The sequence below is a fragment of the Malassezia globosa genome (genome assembly GCF_000181695.2).
Source record: "Malassezia globosa CBS 7966 chromosome Unknown mgl_sf_2.1, whole genome shotgun sequence".
NCBI lineage: Eukaryota > Fungi > Basidiomycota > Malasseziomycetes > Malasseziales > Malasseziaceae > Malassezia > Malassezia globosa.
In genome coordinates this window covers 240,871-262,394 of record NW_001849872.1, presented here as the reverse complement: position 1 = coordinate 262,394, position 21,524 = coordinate 240,871, and the positions used below count along the sequence as shown (strand labels likewise).

Sequence of the window (21,524 nt, the reverse complement as noted above, 5' to 3'; positions counted from 1 at the left end):
TGTGTGTTTGTGTGTGTGTTTCGAGTGGTTTGTATGAAGAAATTGGAATCAGAGGAGGAGAAAGAAGCATGCGTAGAAGATGATGCATCATTCTGGGCAGCAGCCTATTTTGCGCCACTTCACCTGACGCTGCGACGGTGGCATGAGCGGATCCCAGCGACTCAGAGATTCACCTATGTGATGGATCACTGGTGGCCGATTCTTCTGGATGGCCTGCAGTCTACATCGACACGGATGCGGCCAATATGCATAGCGCCGTACGATGAGAATGACTGGTTCATTCAGCGGCTGATTTTGCTATATGTGTGCCATGTGCCCTATATGGAGCATAAGCCACCGCCACCTACCAGCCTGCAGCCATTCCGGCCGATTTTGGATGCATATTCGAGATGTATGTCGTCCCATGGCCCCATGTCTGCCTGGATTGAGCGCGATGGTTTGCCAAAGGAACGAGACGCATGGAACAGTGTGCTAGACCTGCTACGGAACGACCCGGCCTGCCTTCGCGAGGTCCGTCCCTATACGTGGCGAGGACATGCATGGCCAGCGCATAAATACACGGATCACGCATTGGATGCGTATGAACTGAGCCGGGCATTGAGCTTGATGCGCGAGCGCCGATTGGGCATCAAAGCCATGAGCATCCACCAGGTGCACTGGCTGTATGAATACGTCTGTACATGGCGTGCGCAGCTTCCGCAACGGACTATGCGACCACTAATGCTGAGCTATCAGAGAGACAGCGTTTGTACGATGGAGGATGCTTGTCATATGGCGCAGCAAAGTATGCGCGTGGCGTATGAATGGATTGTGTACTCGGCACTCGCGGCTGCACCATCCGAGTCGATGTACATGCTGCAGCGCATGTGGGAGCAGCTGGGAGAATGCCTTGCGTATATGCCACAGCCAGCGCGCGTTGCGAATGTGCTTGTGAGTCTTACGCATGCAACGGAGTACGTGCGAGGTGATTTGGCTTGCTTCCTGGAGCAGACTGCTGTGATGTCTTCACCATGCCGAGTCTTGGCTGATATACGCATTGCATGGCTCGTACGGTTCGTATGTATACCGCGATTCCTCAGTATTCTGTCTGAAAGAGTTGACAGTGGCACGTGCTCAGACACAGATGCCAAGTTTTTCTGTACGTTTGCTCTCAGGTTTGTCGACGAAGTGACAGACCCAAACGTGAGGGGGGCGGACGCGGTGGTTCGTGCTGCGAGTAGCAGTGGCGAAAACGACGACGATGCCAATCTTGATCGCGTGCCCTTTACATACGACTTGGCTCTGCGTGTGATTGAGCCCACAAACGATGGCGCTGGAACTGTAGAAGCTGCGCCAGCAGCTCTCGCTGCGTTCCGGCAGACCTTTGAAAACTTGGAGCCACTCTTTATAGTGCTGCGCCGCGCAGCACTGCAGATGTCGAAGCACACCTACGGTGCTGAGCTTTACCGAACCCTATCTATGCACATGACAGAGGTATGATGCGGCTTTGTTGGCCGTCGTCTGTGCGTGTAGGGTAGGCCTCGCCCCATCGACGGACTGCCTAACTTGGTCGCTGACCGATCCGCCGGCTGATGCATGCATGGCCCGTGCACCAACACCAGCACATCCTGGTCTGTACATCACGTGACTCGATCCAATCAAGCCCAGCGGCTGCAGCTACGCGAGGCGCGTGACGTTGTTTTAGGGGTCTGACCTTTCCATCTTGTGACGGCCACCTATGACGAAGCAAGCGCAGGAGCATGCGGCGGCGCGCGCTTCGCCATCGGCCGCACGTGCTCTGCTGGCACTCCAGATCGGCTTGCGGTTGCTGACGTTCGTGCTCAACCAAGTGCTTGTGCGCACGACGCCGCCTGCCGTGTTTGGCGCAGCGAATGTCCAGTTGGAACTGGTGCTTAGCACGGTGCTCTCGCTCTCGCGGGACGGCGTGCGTGCCATCATGATGCGGCACCGCGAGTCGCTTCGCAAACATGGAGCCACAGGTATGCTACACAATCTGGCCCTTTGGCCCGTGGGACTCGGTGGTGTGCTGGCTGTGCTGGTAGGCTGGATGTACATGGCGTATCTTGCTCCAACGGATCTATGGATTGAAGGAGGCGCGTCCGTGTACCTGTCAGTGGTGCTGTACTGTGCGGGTGCGTGGATCGAGCTGGCTGCTGAGCCACTTCACACGTATGCGTTAGGACTCGATCGCGAGTATGTAACGATGCGTGTCGCTATGGAAGCGGGTGGAGTCCTGACCAAGTCGCTTGTGAATGTGCTTCTTTTGCAACCTGCCTGTCTGGCATGGATGTCTCGCGTGCTCTCGCCGTACATCCCATTGCCGCCGACGCCTATACCCTACGCGCTGTTGGCGTTTGCCCTAGCGCGTCTTGCGTACGGATGTGCGGTGCTAGCGATCGCGATTGCGGGCGTGGCCCGAATCTGCGGTTCATGGCGCAAGGCTCTGATGACGTTAGCGCCAGAAAGAGCGCCGTGGATCGATCGACCGATGTTCGCATTCTTGCGTGTAACGACGGGCCAAGCGCTTCTGAAGCTGCTGCTCACCGAAGGCGACAAGCTCGCTATGGCACGTTGGACATCTCTGGACGACCAAGGCGGGTATGCACTCGCGAGCAACTATGGCTCGCTTGTCGCACGCACATTGTTCCAGCCCTTGGAGGAAAGCTCGCGCTTGCGCTTCTCACGCTGTGTGGATGAGCAGCAAGACGCTGAGCAGACAGCTGCTGCATGGGCAGATGCGGCAGAGTTTCTGGGTGCACTGCTACATATGCACCTGCTCTTTGGCTTGGGGCTCGTGGCGCTTGCACCGCCGATCTCGAGACCGTTTCTGCGGATCGTCGCTGGAGCGCGCTGGACGCTGCCGACGTCACCGGCAGCGCGGATCCTCGCCAGCTATTGCTGGTATGTGCCTGTGATGGGTGTCAATGGCCTCGTTGAGGCCTTTGTGCAATCGGTGGCGCCTCCGGCTGTCCTTCAAACATACTCGAGTGTATTAATGGGATCGAGTGGGGTGTTGGTGGGTGTGTTGGGCTTGCACAAGTACGTGGCCATGGGACTTGCCCCTCTAGGCTGGGGCGCAGAAAGTGTCATTGTCGTTGCGAGTATGGCGAGTCTTGGCGTGCGAGCGTACGCGTCCGCTCGATACGTCGTTCGTGCATTTGAGCAGCGCGCACGCAGCGCACCGTCACTCGCCGCGTATCGTACGAGCGTGTCGGCTGTGTGTCCGCACGTGGGTGTCATAGCCGTTCTCGGTGGGTGTGCAGCGCTTCTGCGACTCCGGTTGTCTCTTACGTCTTTTGGTACATGCGCGTTGCTGGCGATGCTGTGTGTATGGCACTGGGAACGAGTCGCGTGTGTAAATGCATGGCGCGTGCTCCGTTAATGGGTATATATATATATATATATATGTAGATATATATATGTGTGTATAGATATATGTAAACATATGTACGAAAAAGTGTGTATCAACAAACCATGTCATGGAAGTGGAGAGAGATATTGGTAGGAAAAGGAACCACCATGACGTCATGTTGGCATAAGAAGAGAAGAAAAACATACGACGAGCCGATTGCTCTAGCCGAGCGCTTCGTGCACACGTTCACCACATGACATGAGCGTGGCTGCCGTCGGTGCCAAGGCCATCGCTACGGCCATCACACACGTGTGCCTTGGGCAGGCGTTCTAAGCAAGACGCTTTTGCGTACGCCGAAGAGAGGCCGGCTTAACACACGCGGGGGATTGCAGCGAGTGCAAAGAAATGAGCTGCTGAGCCAAAAAGTCGCTTGTGCCAGGCCGCATACGAAGGATCTTCATCGCCATGTCAGACATGAGTGAGGTGTCGTCGCCTGCACCCTGCTTCGCACGCTTGTGCTGCCGAATGGTGCCAAGGGAGCGCTGCTGCAGCACGGACTTGGAGCGCGAGTGACTCGCGGCAAGACGAGCCTGAAAGCCACGCACACACTCGATCATCAGTGCATCCGTACTTTGGTCGTGCAGGAGCAAGTACGACAGGAGCTCCCGGTACTTGGACCCTTGGAGAATCGACAATGGCAGGCCGTGGGCGACGCCCGTCTCGGGATCGTACGCATTAAAGTAGCTGCGCAAGAACGAAAGCCACTTGAACACAATGTCGACCTCCTTGTCGGACAGCTGCTTCATGTCCGACGGCGCATCTGACAGGGGTGGCACAAGGAGCGACTCGAGCGTGGCGAGCACTTCTTTCCACACACGTGTGAGGACAAGCTGAGCCTGCGTCGGTGTGAGACTACTGTGCAGCGTGCCGAGCGTTTCTTCAAAGTAGTCCAGCAGGGGCACAATCGCAGCCTCGATCTCCTGGTCCGTCAGCGGCGGCGGCCGGCGCTGTGGCGCCGAGGCTGGCAAGTGAAGCTGCGGCAGGAGAGGAAGGCCTGGGGCTGCGCCATTCGCCTGTGCAAGCGCCGACGCATACAGGGCACGCACGTTGCCAAGAGCTCGGTCCATGCGGCCACCACGCACGAGAGAGGCCAAGACGGGGCGCGAGAGAATGCGTCGCATGTACAGTGAGATGTGGTCCACGAGAGCGCGGGTCATCTCTGCCTCTGTGCGCTTGACGATGCGGAACGCGCGGCCAAAGATGAAGAGGATGCCATCCTGCGAGTCCTCCATACTCACACGGAGCAGAAGCTTGCCGCCTGTGCGATCGAGATCGAGCCATACGTCGTGCGTGTTGACATCAGCAAAGAGCTGTGGATCCAAACGCACAGTTGCGCGTCCAAACAGGAGCGGGTCGCCTTGGGGAAGGCGATGCCACATCGTTGCAGAGATCCACTGGGCTGAGGCCAATGGCAGATCTACGACTTCGTCCCAGCGTGGCGAGCACGAATCGAAGATCGTGCGTGTCTTGGCGAGGCGTTCCCCACGGTCGTCACTAAGTGTCACGAATGTGTCGAGGCGCGACGACGCACGCGCACTGGGTGGCAGCTCGGCCTGGACGACCTTGACAGAAAACAGGTACGGCGACGGCACATGGTTACTGGACGTGCTAGCGCCACTTTCGTCCGGATCGGTCGTGGCTGCTACCGGCGCCTGCGACGGTGGCAGCCGCGCTGACCCCGCATCGCGCGCATGCCGCTGCACAATGTCTGCCTGCTTATCGGCGTCGATTCGTTGGTACAGCGTATCGAGAAGTTGGCGTGCAGCCTCCATATTATTCAGCATCACACACGAGTGAGGCTGCAGCACAAACGGCGGCGGTGGCACGTGATGTGACTCGCCACGGCCCCAACGCTCACGAAAGTCGCTCTGGAGCGTCTGCTTCGCACGAGCGACCCAAGCAGCCTGCTTCGGCGGAAGAGTGAGGCCCATGGCACGCGACGGTGGTCCCTCATCCTTACCGGAACGATCAGGACTTGACTGGGCTGCACCTGACTGCGTCGTCGGCGATGATGGTGGCCCATGGGACGCCGGCGCCGGTGCCTGCAACTCCCGCTGCTGCTGCGACATATCGGCCATATACCGGTCTGCCACCTCGTGGCAGTACTGCTCCACAAGCCGAGCAAAGGCGCGGGACAAAGACGTGAGGAACTCGGCTTGCTGAAACTCGTTGGGCCAGTCCAGGGACTGTACGTAGACGATCGGCTGCTGCAAAGCCTCGAGCATGTCCTGCACCGACGAGCTGTGCATGGCATTGGCAGCATCAACAGGCTCGAACGAATCGTTCTGAATGGCTCCATGCACCCATTGACTCGCACGTTTCTCGCTGAAAGAGATCCACATCTCGACGAATGCGCGGAAAAACGCACACACGTCAAAGTCCAGATGCATGCCACCGGCCGTGCCAGACGTGCTCGGCGCACTACGCACATCTGACTCACAGTGACGCATCAACGCACGAATCTGCTGGAAGAGATCCAATGCGTCATTCACACGCGCGATGTCCTGGGACTGCCTCACTTGGAGGACGATGGCTTCGTGCACAGACGCCAGGTCGCCCAGGTACATGGGCACGAGACCGATGGCAACCTGATCAGCGGGTACGAAGCCAAGGATCCGGGGCGTAGAGAACCGAAGACTCTGCGCTTTGATTTGACGCTCAACCCATGTGTGCAGCTCCAAGAATCCACGCAGCAGGTCAGAGTGCGCCCGGAACACAGACTGTGCTTCCGCCGCATACGCATGCATCGCCGCTTTGCGCATGGCCTCCTCCAGTGGTGCCGTGTTCACAGAGATCTCGCCAGGCGACAGCGACTGGGCACGCTGAATCATGCGGATCGACGATGCACACTCGTCCGTCATGGATGTGTCGAGCTTTGACATATGCGAGTACACAACACGGAGGAGCGAGTCGCTGAGCCACTGCATCCACTTAGCCAGGGCGATGCGATCAGCACTACGCCACATAGACACGGGCAGCTCCTTGTCGATGTACAGCTCCAGCTGCACCATGGCATCAACGAGACACTCAAACGGAATTTCGCCTGCATCAAACTTTGTCCGACACACGCGCAGACGCGCCAGCTTTTCGTAGGCTGGTGACACACGCCAGCGCCTGGCACATGTGCTGAGCAGCTGCGTGTGAATTGGCGACAGGATCGTTAACGAAACATCTTCATCGGCAGCCTTATGTCGGATGGCATCGAGATCTCGGTCTATGCACCGTTCCAAGAGACGCAGGTACGCGGCACATGGGTCAGGAGGGATATATGTAAACATATCAGGCTGATCATCGCTGCCGCCGACATCTTTGGTCAGCTCCGCCATGCTGAAGGACGATGCCGGGAACGACTCTAGACGACCCATGTCGCTTGACGCTTTGCGCCGCGAAGAGCTGTCACTCGTGCTCGAGGCAGTGAGCAGATCTGGCCGTGCTTGACACAATTCAGCAACAAGCTGAGACAGCTGCGTGAGTTCCTGTGAACGCCACTGGCGGTAGGCATCAGGCGTAAGAAAGTCGTCCGGACATCCGGGCCACGGCGTCTGTGCATGAATCTGGTAGATGCACCGTTTCAAATCGACAATGCCGTCAGGTAGCGAGCAAGTTTGGCTGACTGACTGCACGTCCAATTGGAGCTGCCATTCTTCCACGTCGAAGAGCTTGCCTGTCGCGACAATGAGATCAGACTTGGCTGGATCAGAGTCTGACAGCAAAGCTTTTGAGGCGGCTGGCACTGTGCTTGTTGAAGAGGTGAACGCCGACGGCAACGATGACGAGGACGAAGATGCTGCATCCACTGATCGGCGACTGGGTATCGTAGGTATTGAGCTGCCGCTCGACAGATCAGAGGGACACAGACGGTTCCCTTTGTATGCGCTAAGATGTTCCAGCAGCTCTCGAGAAGCACTTGGCATGGCTCGTAAACATTCATGGACGACACGGATAAATAGGTCAAATTGGATCTCGATTTCCTGTCGAGCATCGGCCTCGTTGACAATGCGTTTCTTCACCGACGTCTGAGTAGATGAGATGAACATCAGCAGGACACTCTCGAGGTTTCGGCTTTCTTTGAGTCGCTTCTGTGTTGCTTCATCAACAAGGACCCCGTAGAAAGAGCCAATCGTCTGGCGAAACGCCGGTTGGTGGAAAAACGGGTCACGGCCCATAGCGATGCGTTCCATACGCTCCGTCAGCTTGCGCAGAAACTTGTCGGGAAAGCGCATAGTCGTTGAGGACGATGCTGAGTTCGAGTTCGATGTCGCTGGTATGGCAGGACTTAGCCGCAATTCTCGTATGCGATCGGCCAAACTGGGTCGATCGGCTCGTGATGACGACGACCCGGACGATGAACGCGAAGAAGACATGGACGGCAGAGACATAGATTCGGGTCTGCATTTGGGCGGTACGGCTGGTGGTATGGCGCGTTGATCGCGCCTCAAAAGAAATGCAAGGTACGCTGTCTGCAGCGCGAAAACGTACACATCGCCATCGGTAATTCCACGCCGCTGTGCTGAGGCTGACGTCGACAACGACGGCGACGGGCTAGGATGTTTCATGCCAGGAGTAGCTATTGTTGCTACTTTACGCCCTGTTGCAAATGATGCCGGCTGGCTCACGCACACGTTGGATGGGGCGCGATGCTCACCGGCCACTCAAAAACAATGATACCGCTAGAATTGCCCCCCTCCCCAAAACGTGTCAGCGCTTCGCAATGCGCCTCCGCTTTCTGTCGCCCGCCGTTGGGTAGCGGAAAATCGCACACCGACTTGTACGTGTGTGTATTTGCGTGTGTGCGTATGTGTGTGTGGAATTATGTCTGTGCCTTTGGTACATATGTGCGTAAGTGTGGAAAGGTGGCTACCATACGATGGCCCACGTGTGTATTAGTCATCGTGCACATGGGCTTCCATAGCATTTTGTTCTTCGAGGCACTCGTCGCCCATCGCTTGCTGTTCCTCCCTCTCCCGTTTATTTCCCTTTGCTGAGTCAGCTGTGTACTTCGTTTGCGTGTGTGTGGGTGGGTGGTTGGACGAGTGGATAGAAGCGCTCCTGCCAGGGAGGAGGAAGAGGGGGGTGAATTCGTTTTCACTCAATTTTCTCCTTGAGCGACTACCACCATCCGTTGTCCATGTCGGAAGCAGATGATCTGTACGCGGACCTGTATGGCGAGGAAGCTGAGCCTTCGGTGAGTGCGCAGGCCCCAGATGCCTCTAAGACTGAGACACCTGCTGCTCCAGCTGCACCCAGTGCTGGTGGATCCAGCACAGGGACAGCAGCCCCAGGTGCGACAGTGGCTGGAGGAACGGGGACAGCTGAAAACCACAGCGGTCCGGCAGGAGCCGCACCTGCGCCGGCAGGTCCTGCGGCCTCTGCGCCAACGGCTGGGGCATCGTTTATTCCGGGACGGCCTGCGCCGCCGCCGCAGGATTCGGCGGAGGCACGCAGTGCAGCGGCTGCGCGTGGAGAGCATATTGCGCCGCAGGATTTACCAGATGAAGGGTGAGTAGAAGCGAAACAGCATCAGACGTCCGTGGACGGGTGGGTGGAAAAAGGGATGTGAGCAAATAAGGAAGCAAGTATCCTGGAACAGAGTAGCTGCGGCATGGTCAGCATAGGGAGACAGCGAGAGAATAGACTAGCCGACTAGCAACGACACAGAGACGGGTAGGATCGTCACATGGTAGCTCACTACTTTTCTTATTCCGAACGATACGTGGATACATGCCTATATGGATGGTTCTTCTTGTATGCGATTTTCTCTTGTTTTTTTTTTTTTCATTCGTGTTGTGCTGGTCGGGATGGTCGATGGACGGAGAATGGGGCTGGGAGGCTTTCTGCATCATGCATACGTTGGCACGTACGTCGGATGAATGTAGAAAGTCGTGCACCGAAATCATGTGGATGAATCTCGTTGCTGTCGATGCAACGATCAGATTGATCACCATGCCTGTTTGTGTGCCCTGCTCGTTTGTTGCCGCTGCCGTGTCGATCCGTCTCGATGATACTCGTTCTTTGTCTCGTATCTTTTATTTCCGCTTTCACTTGCGTCCGCGACGTATCCTACGTATGAGTTATTATTACTTACACAATTCAGAAAAATGTTCGTTGGTGGTCTCAACTGGGATACCGATGAAGAAAGTCTTCGGCGCTACTTTGGACAGTTTGGCCCCGTGACATCGTGCACTGTGATGCGCGATGGAGCCTCGGGTCGTTCGCGTGGATTTGCCTTTGTCACATTTTCAGATCCAAAGTCAGTCAATGCCGTCATGGTGCGCGAACACTTCCTTGATGGCAAGATCATTGATCCGAAACGAGCCATTCCTCGACCTGAACAATCCAAGACACAGAAGTGCTTTGTTGGTGGTCTTCCGCAGACAGTGACGCAAGATTCGTTCAAGCAGCTTTTCCAGCAGTTTGGGCATGTCTTGGATAGCACAGTGATGATGGACAAAGATACTGGCCGTCCTCGTGGCTTTGGTTTCGTGACGTTTGAAAATGACGATGGTGTCGAAAACACGCTGGCTCATCAGCCGCTTCTGCTCGATGGAAAGCAAATTGAAGTCAAGCGGGCACAATCTCGTGGTCAACCTCAACCGAATGCTGCACCAAACCGCTTTTCATCGGACCCAGCACGTGGGAGCAATGCTCAAGCACCCCTCCGGATGTGGGGCTCAAGCCCGGCTGCTGCAAGCATGCCTGGTATGGCCGGAATGGCCGCTATGCCAAGTATGGCGGGTATGGCCAGTGGTGCTATGGCTCCTGCTACGGACGGTGCACGCTCGCCAGCAACGGGTGCCATGGGTGCTGGCGGATTCGATCCACAGGCTATGGCAAAGATGTATCAGCAAATGGGCTGGGGCAGCTCGGCGTGGAACCCGCAGCTTATGTGGCAGCAGATGATGGCTGCTTACATGGGCACGGCAGCTGCTGCCAGCGGAGCGAAAGGTGGCGCCAGTCCTGGCTGGGGAGCCGGTGCGCAACAAGGGAACGCGAATGCAGCGTATATGCGCTCGGCGTATGGCGCTAATGGTGCAGGCCAACAGGGATCGTCCGATGCTGGATGGGGTGGTCGTGGCCATAGTGGCGCACCTTCCGACGACACTCGTGGACGTGGGGGTGGCCACGCACCTAGTGCGTATCATCGCGAGAGGTCTCCATCTCGTGGCTCGCGGAACTACGACGATCGTGGTAGTCGCTTTTAGTTGTATAGCGTGTGCTTGATACGGAAATCAATATGTTGAGTGTAGTGCCATGCATCAATCTGCCTAATTTAGGCCCCCCCCCCCAAAAAAAAAAAAACTGAATTCTTGCTCTCTCTAATTGGTTGAAAAGTGATATGTGGCATAAAAATTTGGACGAGTCGGGATTTGAACCCGGGACCTTCTGCTGGTTCAACTGTTTAGTTGACATCGCAGGTGCGAAGCAGACGTCATACCACTAGACCACACGCCCTCGGCTTGCTGCCAACGAGACCAAACATTGCGTATATGTACAAACCATTCGATTCGATGGCTCGTTACACCCTACCACACGCTGGCCATGGTCTGCAACAGTCAAGGTGGGAAAATAGCGTTCATCTATCGGGATGTGCTGTGTGCGAATGTTTTCTTCGTGTGTCGACAGTCATCAGTGTATTATTTGCACTGCATCCTTGCGTCGGCCATACAGGGCCCTGTCCCTCATAAATTCGGCACGTCATCCATCAAAAAAAGCCTCGTGCAGCCCAAAATGGGCCGAATTTGTGTAAGTCCATGCGGAGTGGGAATACCTAGTATACATGACATGTGATCAATCAATCAAAAATTGCCCTAGTTTACATATCTACATAGCCGCCTATAGCGCCGCCAGCAGCGCGATCGGCATCGGTACTATACGTATCAGCCTGCGTGCCAGCACCATACGCATTCCATAGGTGTGACCCGTACGCCCCGGAGCCATACTGGCCACCATCAGCGCTGAGACGCACTTCTTTCGTCCATCCTTGCTTCAATGCGCCCATTTGTACGATCAATTTCGTGCAGGCCTGCTGCAAAACTTCAGCGGGCGTGAGACTCCCATCTGTTTGGATCTTGACGAGTACGCGAGGTTCCAAAGGATGAGGGACCTTGTACCCGCAAAACAAGACACCCGGCTGCGCAAGAACTGCATGCCGAAGCATATTCCCAAGGGTATGATCTTCCTTATTGAATATGAATGTAGCAGCATTCGGGATACGCATATCTTCCTGAACCTCGATACGCTGCTCCCCAGGCTGAAGGAGGAACAGCGTAAACCTGTCCGGCGCGTTCGCCATTCTGTGCTGAAAGCGATGCGCTTTCTACTACCCTGTAAAAAACGCAGACATGTAAGTATGACATGAACACAGACACTAAAGGCAGAGTACAGAGGTGCACATGGCGAAGCATGCTGGCATGGCATAGTGGGCTTCATATACCGTTGTAGTTATGTATGAGAAATCCAGAGTCACAGCCTTGTCAGGCTCATACAGTGTGAATAAATGTAATCCTTAGAGCATAGTACACCAAGCCAAGCGATGCTTCCTTAAAGAGACCCTATGTGTATCTCTGTTTTGCTCTTGACATGTACATACCGAAACCAAGGAGAGGAAAAGTCAGATGCGTGTGATCCTTGGGGTGAAGAAGAGACGCGAAAAGAAATTTTTGCCGGTGGAAAGGAAATCGAATTCGTCGGCCGGTGTTCCGCAGCTGCAACGGGCACCGCGAACGGGCGGAGAGGGGGGTGGGTGGGGCTTTCAGGCAAACACGTCAGCAAGTCAGCGAGCGAGTGAGGCCAAACTATGGGCGACTGTAACTCAACGTAGACCTACGAGGACCACACTCACGTGACCACACTCAGTCACGAGGATGAGGGGGATCAGGAGCCGAGGGTGTGAAGGGAGAGAGACAAGAAGAATCGGAGACAAAGACGCCCAGTGTCCCCTTTCTTAGAGGGACACTCTCATTGGCTCCCCCGCGGCTACCGGTGCGAAACGCGCTCGCTGACAGAGAGGCTTGGAGCAAAAGGCAAAGAATCAACCGTGCATACAGTCGTACTTACACACACAGACCTACCTTTCTACATGTCGGATCACATGGATGGCAGCGCAGCGGCGCCGACGAGGAGCACAGGTATATCGCATGGAACGCCACGATCGGATATGATTGCGAGTGCGGTATCATTTCTTGAAGATCCGAATGTGCAAAGCTCGCCCATGTCGCAGAGGATCAGTTTCTTGGAGTCAAAAGGACTTTCATCCCAGGAAATTGACATAGCACTTGGGCAAGTGGGTCGTGCAGCTATGGGGCCTATGGGACAGCGTCACAATGCAGGGGCAGCACACGCCATGGCTCCCACGTACCCGATGATGCCCGCATACCCACCCGTGCGTTCACGAAGAGATTGGCGCGACTGGTTTATCATGGGCGTCGTGTCCGGCACCGTGGGCTATGGCGTTATTGCTCTAGCACGAAGGTATATCTATCCACACTTGCAGCCGCCAAACCAGAGCGTTCTGGAGGAGGAGCGGGAGGCACTTGCGTCCAAATACGACGAAGTGGCCGTGCATCTTGAAGAGCTAGACCAGACGACAGAGGCTATGAGCCAGGGCCTCGCTACACAGCAGTCGGCCATTGAAGAGAGTGTGCGGGAAGTGAATGAGTTTGTCGCAGAATCGCGCGCGCGAGAAGAGCAGCGCGACAAAGATCTAGATCAAATGAAGACGGACATTGAGTCGATGCGCGAAGAACTTGCGGGTATGCTGGATCGTTCACGCAAGTCATCCATAACTGCGCTCACAGATCTGCAAGGCGAGCTCAAGTCGCTGCGATCTCTGCTTGTGTCGCGAGGTGGGCTTTCGACCCCAGGCGCGCCATCCACAGGTGTCTCGGCACAGACGCCATCCGCCACGAGTGGTCCGAGCGCTGCCGCTGGCACAGCGACGAATGGCGGCAGTGAGACGTCGACGAGCCCGAGTGAGAACCAAGCAACATCTGCACGGCCAGCGCCAAGAATTCCTGCATGGCAGCTTGCTGAACCACAAGACGAAGATGCTTCTTCCACGGCCTCTTAGTGAAGATGTATATATATATAGAAAGATCAGTTGGTCATCGACGTGCCTGCCTGTTTACTTGCTCGTTCGCGAGTGTATCAACGCTGCGCATGACTCTGCCGATCCAGCCAGTGGCAAAATCACGCGCACCTATCGCAGCCTGTTCAAGGTCCCCGCGTTCTTGTGGCACGGCGACCTGAACGGGGCCAAGACGCAGGTGCGGCACCCGTTGAGCAATCGAGGCGGGGGGCGACGTGATCGAGGAAGGCAGCTTCGACGCCGTGTGTTGCACCATGCGCAGGAATGTCTGTGACGAATGGACCGTGGTGCCGCCCAAGAGGAAGTGTGTGCCGGGCCACGAGGGCGTCGGTGGCGTCTGCGACGACGATGCACTTGCTGCGCCGTTGAGAAGCGCAATCATACGCGCCTCTTCATACGTCGTGCCGCCGATGACAAAGAGAATGACATCTTGTGGCTTCGTGGGCGGGCCGCCGGGGAACACTGTCGCCGGCGCATCGAACGAGGGGGCGTCTCTGCCGGCAAACGGATAGCTCGATGTGCGTAGCTTGCCGCGCATGAGCTGGTCGATGGTCTTGACAAGGTGCGGCATGTGTTGTGTATAGACATTTTCGACGCCCTTGAGGCCCTTGAGTGCGCTTTTTCCGCGAGAAAAGATGTTTTCGTTCGCAAAAAGATCATCCTGACGGTGCTCGGCACCGGCAAAGTTGAGCATGACATAAACAAGCACGACGTCATCGACGCCAGCATCAATGAGTTGCCGAACGACTGCGTCAATTTGGTTGCCGGACCATTTCTGGTACCGCAGTGAATACAGAATAGCCAGGCGGAGTTTGGCATCTTTGCTGATGCGGTTGGAAGCAAGGAGTGTCTGTACATTCTTGAGATCCGTCGAGTGGCTCTCGTTGCTTGCCAAGCTTTGCTCAAGCTCGCTGACTTCCAAGAGATGGTGCGCATCAACGAGAGAGCTAAGCTCGCCCAGGAGTGCGACGTGCTTACTGACATTCCCTCGAAGGCGCTGGAAGTCTGGGTACTGCTCGATGAAGCGCTTCATGTCCTGCACGGTCTCGATGCTGGTTGTCGTTGCCGACTGTGTCTGGAACTTGACGACGTACTCTTTGATTGACGCGCCGAGATCACCAAAATTGTCGTACAGATTCGCTGCAAAAAAGGGGTCGTGATCAACGGACAACACAATCTCTTGCGGTCCTTTCTCCGTGTGCATCACGGTACGTCCATTGTGGATGCCAAGTAGTTCATGAACCATCGCCTGATACGTCCACTGTGTCAATAAAGGTGTAACGGGATCGTTCCGTCGGTCTAGGATCAGCAGCAGCGGCGGCACGTCCGTACGTCGGAAATCAAAGAGCTGTGCATTCGTCGTGGTCGTTTGTTGCACCACTTCGTCAGCCAGTTTCTTTGCAAGCGCGCTCATGCGCTCATACCGGACGACGGGTTTCTTCTTTAGACTAAGAAGAAGCGATACAAGTGCATTGGCATGGTGCTTGAAAGCATCAGAGTCCCACTGCACGGTGTGCGAGCCCCAGAGACCGTGCGGCGGTACATCGTAGTGCAAGGAAAAGTGCGATGCCGTCACAGGCACGTAGTCTGAAAAGAACTCCTGCACAGACTGGACTAGCTGGTGCTGATCGGCCTCGGCCAGTGCCTCGATATGTTGTTTCGACACGACATTGCTAAAGTCTGTTGGCAAATGCACGAACGCAAGCGCACGTGCGAAAGGTTAGAACGGATATTGGATCGATTCGCATACGTACAAAGCCAGTAACCGCCGTAGCGTGGATGCTGCAATTCCTGGCACAGTGCTTGGATCGATGCAGCACATGGCCGTGCATATACAATGCACTGTAGGTGATGCATTCGCTCACGGTGCATGTTGGAGAGTTTCTCTGTGAGATACACTTCATGCTCTAAAAGTGCCGACTGCGTAAAGCTAGCAGACATGGTGGGCGTCTATTAGGGAATGAGGCATAAGCATATGAACGACCAAGGTGGGGAACAAGATCATGTTCCGTTTGGTGACAACGTACCGTGTGGTCATCGAGAAGGAGTATTTTCATGCCATGCACCTCTTTCACCATGCGCTCCATATAGACCGAAATGGCCTTACACACGTCCATCACGAAGCAGCGGGCAATAAAGCACGGATCTACGAGTTCCGATTGATTGCCAAGACGATGTTAGGACGACACACGGACCTTTTTAAGCGCGACAAATCGGCGTATCGGATGGCAAATGTGGAGAACAAGGCTACAAAATCATGTACACCAATATACGAGTAGATGGACAGGCCCAAGTCAGGGAAGGAAGGGGGCTACGGCAACGGTGCAAATTCGTCGTCCCCAGCCTACTGCAATTTTTTTTTGGGTGGAGAAAGTTGTTTCCAAGAACCAACAATTTCTCCCAGTCTGGTTGCGAAAAAACGAGCTAGACAAATTGAAAAAAAATCGAGATCCTTTTCCGGGCGTACTTTTTTTTTTTGGGTAAAAGGGGGAAGGGGAATCCAGGGCCAAGAAAAGGACCGAGGGAGAGAGCGAGAGAGAGAGAGAAAGCAGGAATGGCAAGTGTACACAAGTCGATCAACATTAGACAGGCATTCCGCAAGAAAAGGGACTGCCGACGACGCCCTGGTCATATAGGTCACGAATAGCGACAGCGACAGCCCACGTGCCAGCGACCATAATGAAGCCGGCGATGCCAATCACGCCGAGTGCGATGAGTGTGCCAAGCCGGTTGCGCCAGTTGTGTAGATAGTCGTGCTGATGACGCCAAAAGTAGAAAAGTGGAGCAAATCCCAAGAAAATCGTCCAGAAAACAGAGGCCATAAGACCAAGGAACGTATTGAAGAAGGGGATCAACTCGGCAAGCACAAAAGCAAGTGCCCAAGACGAGATATTGATCAGGATCCAGATTCCCCAAAATGTCCAATTTCGATCAAGAAGGTAGCGCCACGAACCACGGAATACGTTGACGAGGAGCATCTTACCCGTGACTTGGCCACTGCAGCAACCAGCGACAAGGATGGTCGGCAGGCCAAGACCATAAGAGACCTTGACCATGATGGGCGACAGGCTGCCAAGAGACGGAGACTTGGTATACTGGCCGAGATTATAGTTCATGATGCAACCCACGATGACGTAGAGGACGAAGGAAATTGCCACGAGCAGGTTGAGACTAAACATAAAGTCACGCGGATGATGCATTTCCGCCATGATCGGCAGGTAGGCAGTTGTAGAGCCGAAACTCACAAAGATGTTCGACGTGTACAAGACGCCATCCAGAAAGCTGTGTGGGACCTTCGACGTAGCACCGAATGCGAGCAATTTGCGGGGGGGATCCTCTGGATCCTTGTTAACAGGGCCTGTGACACCACTTGAGATCATAGCGATGATCACGACAGTGATGATAGACGTGAATGAAATTGCAGAAAAGACTGAAAAGAGCTTGTACGAGCGAGGAAGGCTGAACACGAATGAGATCACAGCAAACACGGCGGCCAGCCCAACCATGCAGTCTTTCCAGCCCAGGTACCAAAATGCATAACCACCCAGGATGATATGACTACCCTGAACGAAAATGCTGAAAATGCCCTGCAAGAATGCGAAGATCACGCCGCCGATGGGGCCATAGAGCAGCTCACCAGCCTGCTGCAGGTTGTGCACGCCAGGGTACATCATGGCAAGACGCCAGTAATTGTATCCGTTGTACCATGCAGTGAATGAGAAAAGCATACACAGCAAAATAAAAGGCACGATACCGATCGTGGCCACAGCCATAGGAATGCTCAAAATGCCCAAGGCAATGGAGAAGGCAATCATGTTGAAGAAAGCGCCGAAGCGACCGAGCGTGCGATGCAGAGGCCGTGGCTCCTCTTCACCGTATATGCCATTCATCTGCTCAATGACTCCGTCCTCAATGCGTGGTTTGCCTTTCTCATCGGCGCTCCCATTGTTGATACTTGCATTATCTGGCGCCGTCACGCTGGATCGGTCAACTTCTTCGGTGAATTTGGCTCGCCGAGAAATGGCCTTGTCACTACTAGCGAACAGGTATGTCAAGATCGTGCGCTTCTGCCCCGGCATCGGACATGGTTCGAGCATGTCCATTGTGGCGCTGGGCCGAACTGCTCCATCCATAGTGGCCGATCCGTATCAGTCGTTGTAATCTTTCAACACGCTTGTTTTCCATATACAATGGAGGTGTGTATATACAGGTGATAACTTCTCAGCGGAGGGCCAGCGCCTGCCTGTGAAACCGGCCGCGGAGTGTGGGAATTGCATCTCATTTGTTGCCGAGAGTCACGCGACGACGCTTGCGGAGAAAGCACGCCAGTCATTTGCTTCCTACGCTGGGCTGGCTGGGGGGCCCAAATCGATCGACAGGAGGGAAACGACCTATTTGGTGCTGTCATTAACGAGACGTAGGGTTCAGCTGTGGAGCGTACGTATCTTCGTGTCGACGATGGCCACACCTACACGGCCTAAGCGTACGTATTTCGCGATGTGCGCGGGGCTTGCACAGCCCCACTAGACCTCTAGAGCTGCTAACACGAGAACAGCTCTTCCCACTTACTATACACTGGGAGCAGGAGCTGCAGCTGGCGTCTTTGAGCTGGCGTGTCTGTACCCACTAGGTACGTCGAGGGTCGTGTTGTCAGGCGTAAGAGTCTGGGCAAAAAAAAAAAAAAAACATGTTCTTTTGCATTGCTAACGGTATAAGATGTCGTAAAAACACGGCTTCAACTGCAAAGCAAGCAACTAGGCGATGGAAAAGGACCGAGCCGCGGCATATTACGCATGCTCTCGTCGATCATGCGACACGAGGGCTTTTCTGCACTGTATCGAGGCATTGCACCGCTGCTCTTGTTGGAAGCACCGAAGCGAGCGATCAAATTTGGGTACGTGTGTACAGGTCGCATATGTGCCACTCAATGACAACGACACTGACATTCGCATGTGCATCCTAGAGCCAACGATTTCTGGGGCAAGCTGTTCCATCCATATATGCAAGGGCACAATCAGCTGCAGGCCACTCTGACGGGGTGTGCGGCAGGTGCGACCGAGAGTCTTATTGTGGTGCCATTTGAGCTGATCAAGATCCGATTGCAGGACCGGGCACAGCGAAGCAGGTACCGAGGTACGATGGATGTAGTTCGGCACATTGTGAACGAGCACGGATACTTGGGCTTGTACCGTGGTCTTCCAGCGACCATGATCCGGCATGTGATGTGGAATGGTGGATACTTTGGCTCGATTTCTGTGATCAAAGCCCAGATGCCGAAAGCGACGTCTAAGAGTGAGCGGATGCGAAATAGCCTTGTGTCTGGCACGCTGGGCGGGTCCATTGGCACCGTCTTGAATACACCCTTGGACGTGATCAAAACACGCATCCAGAATAGCAATCCGGCGCCTGGCCAGGTCGCAAAGTATCGCGGCACTTTCTCTGGCATGGCGCTTATTGCACGAGAAGAGGGCCTCCGTGCACTCTACAAGGGCTTTTGGCCGAAGGTTGTGCGTCTTGCACCGGGCGGCGGCATTATGCTGTTCGTGGTTGATGCAGTGACGACGCAGCTCCGTTACTGGCTGGGTCCACCTTACGTATGAGTAGCGTGCATGTGTTGCCTTGGAGATATGTACATCTGGCGTATGTCGTTCTTGTGGCGGAGTTCGTTGATGCTAGTATAAGCCTGCCAGCTGCACACACCGTCCAAATGGATGAGCGCGAACAAAACTCAACAAGAAGTGCCCTTGGATCGTTCGAAGTGGCAGCTAGTTTCTTTGGTTGGGAAATCCTGATCTACCACCCTCTCAGCTGAGTCGACTCACCGCTGTCTCTGTTACTCTTTCCCTCCGTATCTCGCACCCACCGTGCTTCCCTGACTTACTCTTACATGCGCTCCCACCGTCTAAGTATGCGGGATAATATACGAGACAGAAACTGTACGTTTGTAGGACGTTGGAATCGCATCTTGACCTTGTCTGTTGGTAGATAAGACCGCCCGCACATACCCTGACTCGACCAAGGCAAACAGCTTTTCGGCATGCCTCGGGCCGACAGAACTAGGATGGACCGCGCCCACCAGCGAACTCTGTGTCTTTCTGTGTTTCACATGCCACCCATCACTCAGATGGTCGCCAGCGATCCATTCTTTCGTCCCATTTGGCTCGGCTGCAGGGGACGGACACACACGTATCCGGTTTGTATTTCACATCCAACTATACATGACTACCAAGATCCAGGCGCTCCAAGAGCGACTCATACAAATACTTATACGACCACACATTGCCTTTCATGCGGCGAATATCCACGCTGTAAAGGCCTTGGAGGCGTACAATCCTGGTCATTTCCACGGTGAAGCGCACTTCATGACCGCCATCACCTGACGCGGAGCCGCCATACTCAGGCGGCACGTTCGCGACCGAGTACGAGTCGAGCGATTGGGCCGTCGCTGACGTCGACATCATGCCGCCAGGACCACCACCGGTTCCAGTCTGTGTCATGCCGGGCCCCATGCTCAGACGGTTCATATTCCGCTCCACATCCGACATGGACACGCGCGATGCCTGTTGCTGACCAGCACCGCTGCTTGTCTTGCCACTGCCAAAGCGCATCCACTTGCTGCGAGAGTCGTCGTGACGACGGCTGGAAAAGAGACGCTCCAAGGCATTCAGTCGCTTCGGGCGAAGACACTCGATCGAGAATTCGCCCTTGCTCTGGCGCACGGCGATGCCCATTTTCTGCAGGACGCGAATGATATCAACAAACACTTCTTCCGGGTTGCGCGTCGTGAGCGCCGCTTGGTCCACTGGACCAGAGTGGACGCCTAGCCGCTTCTCCATGGCCAGCGCGACCTCCAGTGTATTGACTGGTTTCTGCTGGTGCTGGCCTTCCAGCCGCTCACGAGCTTGGCGGTATTCATGATCCAGTTCTTTCTGGTGCAGACGCTCGGCCTCACGCCGCTGGCGCTCCGCACGCTCGCCCTCCAGACGCCCTGCCTCACGCCGCTGCCACTGTAGACGCTCTTCCTCGAGCGACAACGGAGCATCGATCCTGGGCCGCTCACGTTCGACGTCCATGGACTTGACACGTGACTTGCGCTCCGCCGGCGCTGGGCCGGACGCGTTCGCTGCGCTCGCGGCGAGTGTCGCGGCGGTGGCGCTGGTGCCTGTGGTGCCGGCGGCCGCGGCCGTCGTCATCGGCGTAGTAGCGGTCGTGGGAGCTGCGGGCTGCGACCCGCCCAGTTGGCGCCACCAGGTCTGGTTGCGATCCACTTGCGCCGGGTGCACGGTTGTGGTGCTGACGCCCGAGGTGTCGGGCTTGGAGGAGGCCTTTTCCAGTACGTGCAAGCGTTCAAGACTCGTATCGAGCGAGGCCCGCGACGCTGGCACGACTGTCGTTGTGGCAGGCACCGTGGACGAAGCCACTGTCGGCAATGGCGTCGCTTGCGAAGCAAGGACAGGCATCGTCGAGAGCGATGTCGTCGGAGCACCAGCTACATCAGTTGGAGGCGACGTAAGCGTCACGGCAGGCGCTGAAGTAGGTACCGTTGATTGCGACGACACGACCGGCGTTGCTGAGTCAACGGTCGTGAGGCCAGCAGCGTCGCCGAAAGCCACGGTCGTTGACATGGGCCGAGCGCGGGACTGGGTTTCTGGCAACGGCTTCGATGACGACGCCCAGGCGTCTTGGGACGGTATCGTCACGGGCACCGGCATAGACACAGGACGTGTACGCTCGGCCTTGCCTTGGGAATAAGGTGCCCATGAGCTGCGCTTCGTGGCATCGTACATATTTTCCGCAGCAGTCAACTGTGTCTCTCGCAAAGGAAACACGAGCGGAGGAGCAGCGACTGGCGACGTTGCTGCAGATGGAGCTGCGGCAGACGTGGCGGACGCGGCGAACGACGTCTCAGTCGGCGCGGCCACTGTGGTCGTCGCAGGGGTCACAGCCGACAGCATAGCAGGTGCTGTGGCAGATGCCACTGCCGACTCCTTTGCTGCATTGGCGGTGCCAAGCTTGTTGTCGGCG

The 21,524-nt window shown here is 55.7% G+C and overlaps 12 protein-coding genes across 12 annotated transcripts; 7 read left to right on the top strand and 5 right to left on the bottom strand.

The window, feature by feature from the left end:
* Window positions 1–411: 411 nt before the first annotated feature.
* MGL_0947 (uncharacterized protein) lies at window positions 412–1,479 on the top strand (the record flags this gene model as incomplete). Its single annotated transcript, XM_001731627.1, has 1 exon — window positions 412–1,479. One exon carries the CDS (start codon window positions 412–414, stop codon window positions 1,477–1,479), a length of 1,068 nt encoding a protein of 355 aa, XP_001731679.1.
* Window positions 1,480–1,717: 238 nt separating this feature from the next.
* On the top strand, window positions 1,718–3,382 carry MGL_0946 (uncharacterized protein; the record flags this gene model as incomplete). Its single annotated transcript, XM_001731626.1, has 1 exon — window positions 1,718–3,382. The coding sequence occupies one exon, from the start codon at window positions 1,718–1,720 to the stop codon at window positions 3,380–3,382; it is 1,665 nt and encodes a 554-aa protein (XP_001731678.1).
* Window positions 3,383–3,681: 299 nt separating this feature from the next.
* Window positions 3,682–7,968, bottom strand: MGL_0945 (uncharacterized protein; the record flags this gene model as incomplete). Its single annotated transcript, XM_001731625.1, has 1 exon — window positions 3,682–7,968. The coding sequence occupies one exon, from the start codon at window positions 7,966–7,968 to the stop codon at window positions 3,682–3,684; it is 4,287 nt and encodes a 1,428-aa protein (XP_001731677.1).
* Window positions 7,969–8,540: 572 nt separating this feature from the next.
* MGL_0944 (uncharacterized protein) lies at window positions 8,541–8,915 on the top strand (the record flags this gene model as incomplete). Its single annotated transcript, XM_001731624.1, has 1 exon — window positions 8,541–8,915. One exon carries the CDS (start codon window positions 8,541–8,543, stop codon window positions 8,913–8,915), a length of 375 nt encoding a protein of 124 aa, XP_001731676.1.
* A 595-nt stretch (window positions 8,916–9,510) lies between these two features.
* MGL_0943 (uncharacterized protein) lies at window positions 9,511–10,614 on the top strand (the record flags this gene model as incomplete). Its single annotated transcript, XM_001731623.1, has 1 exon — window positions 9,511–10,614. The coding sequence occupies one exon, from the start codon at window positions 9,511–9,513 to the stop codon at window positions 10,612–10,614; it is 1,104 nt and encodes a 367-aa protein (XP_001731675.1).
* Window positions 10,615–11,225: 611 nt separating this feature from the next.
* MGL_0942 (uncharacterized protein) lies at window positions 11,226–11,705 on the bottom strand (the record flags this gene model as incomplete). Its single annotated transcript, XM_001731622.1, has 1 exon — window positions 11,226–11,705. The coding sequence occupies one exon, from the start codon at window positions 11,703–11,705 to the stop codon at window positions 11,226–11,228; it is 480 nt and encodes a 159-aa protein (XP_001731674.1).
* Window positions 11,706–12,503: 798 nt separating this feature from the next.
* On the top strand, window positions 12,504–13,481 carry MGL_0941 (uncharacterized protein; the record flags this gene model as incomplete). Its single annotated transcript, XM_001731621.1, has 1 exon — window positions 12,504–13,481. The coding sequence occupies one exon, from the start codon at window positions 12,504–12,506 to the stop codon at window positions 13,479–13,481; it is 978 nt and encodes a 325-aa protein (XP_001731673.1).
* Window positions 13,482–13,515: 34 nt separating this feature from the next.
* MGL_0940 (uncharacterized protein) lies at window positions 13,516–15,616 on the bottom strand (the record flags this gene model as incomplete). The annotated part of the gene is made up of 3 exons (XM_001731620.1): window positions 13,516–15,179; window positions 15,254–15,449; window positions 15,527–15,616. 3 exons carry the CDS (start codon window positions 15,614–15,616, stop codon window positions 13,516–13,518), a joined length of 1,950 nt encoding a protein of 649 aa, XP_001731672.1.
* A 465-nt stretch (window positions 15,617–16,081) lies between these two features.
* Window positions 16,082–17,632, bottom strand: MGL_0939 (uncharacterized protein; the record flags this gene model as incomplete). The annotated part of the gene is made up of 1 exon (XM_001731619.1): window positions 16,082–17,632. One exon carries the CDS (start codon window positions 17,630–17,632, stop codon window positions 16,082–16,084), a length of 1,551 nt encoding a protein of 516 aa, XP_001731671.1.
* A 325-nt stretch (window positions 17,633–17,957) lies between these two features.
* MGL_0938 (uncharacterized protein) lies at window positions 17,958–18,430 on the top strand (the record flags this gene model as incomplete). Its single annotated transcript, XM_001731618.1, has 3 exons — window positions 17,958–17,982; window positions 18,055–18,129; window positions 18,216–18,430. 3 exons carry the CDS (start codon window positions 17,958–17,960, stop codon window positions 18,428–18,430), a joined length of 315 nt encoding a protein of 104 aa, XP_001731670.1.
* Window positions 18,431–18,499: 69 nt separating this feature from the next.
* On the top strand, window positions 18,500–19,099 carry MGL_0937 (uncharacterized protein; the record flags this gene model as incomplete). The annotated part of the gene is made up of 1 exon (XM_001731617.1): window positions 18,500–19,099. One exon carries the CDS (start codon window positions 18,500–18,502, stop codon window positions 19,097–19,099), a length of 600 nt encoding a protein of 199 aa, XP_001731669.1.
* Window positions 19,100–19,711: 612 nt separating this feature from the next.
* MGL_0936 (uncharacterized protein) lies at window positions 19,712–21,454 on the bottom strand (the record flags this gene model as incomplete). Its single annotated transcript, XM_001731616.1, has 1 exon — window positions 19,712–21,454. One exon carries the CDS (start codon window positions 21,452–21,454, stop codon window positions 19,712–19,714), a length of 1,743 nt encoding a protein of 580 aa, XP_001731668.1.
* Between the last annotated feature and the right edge of the window lie 70 nt (window positions 21,455–21,524).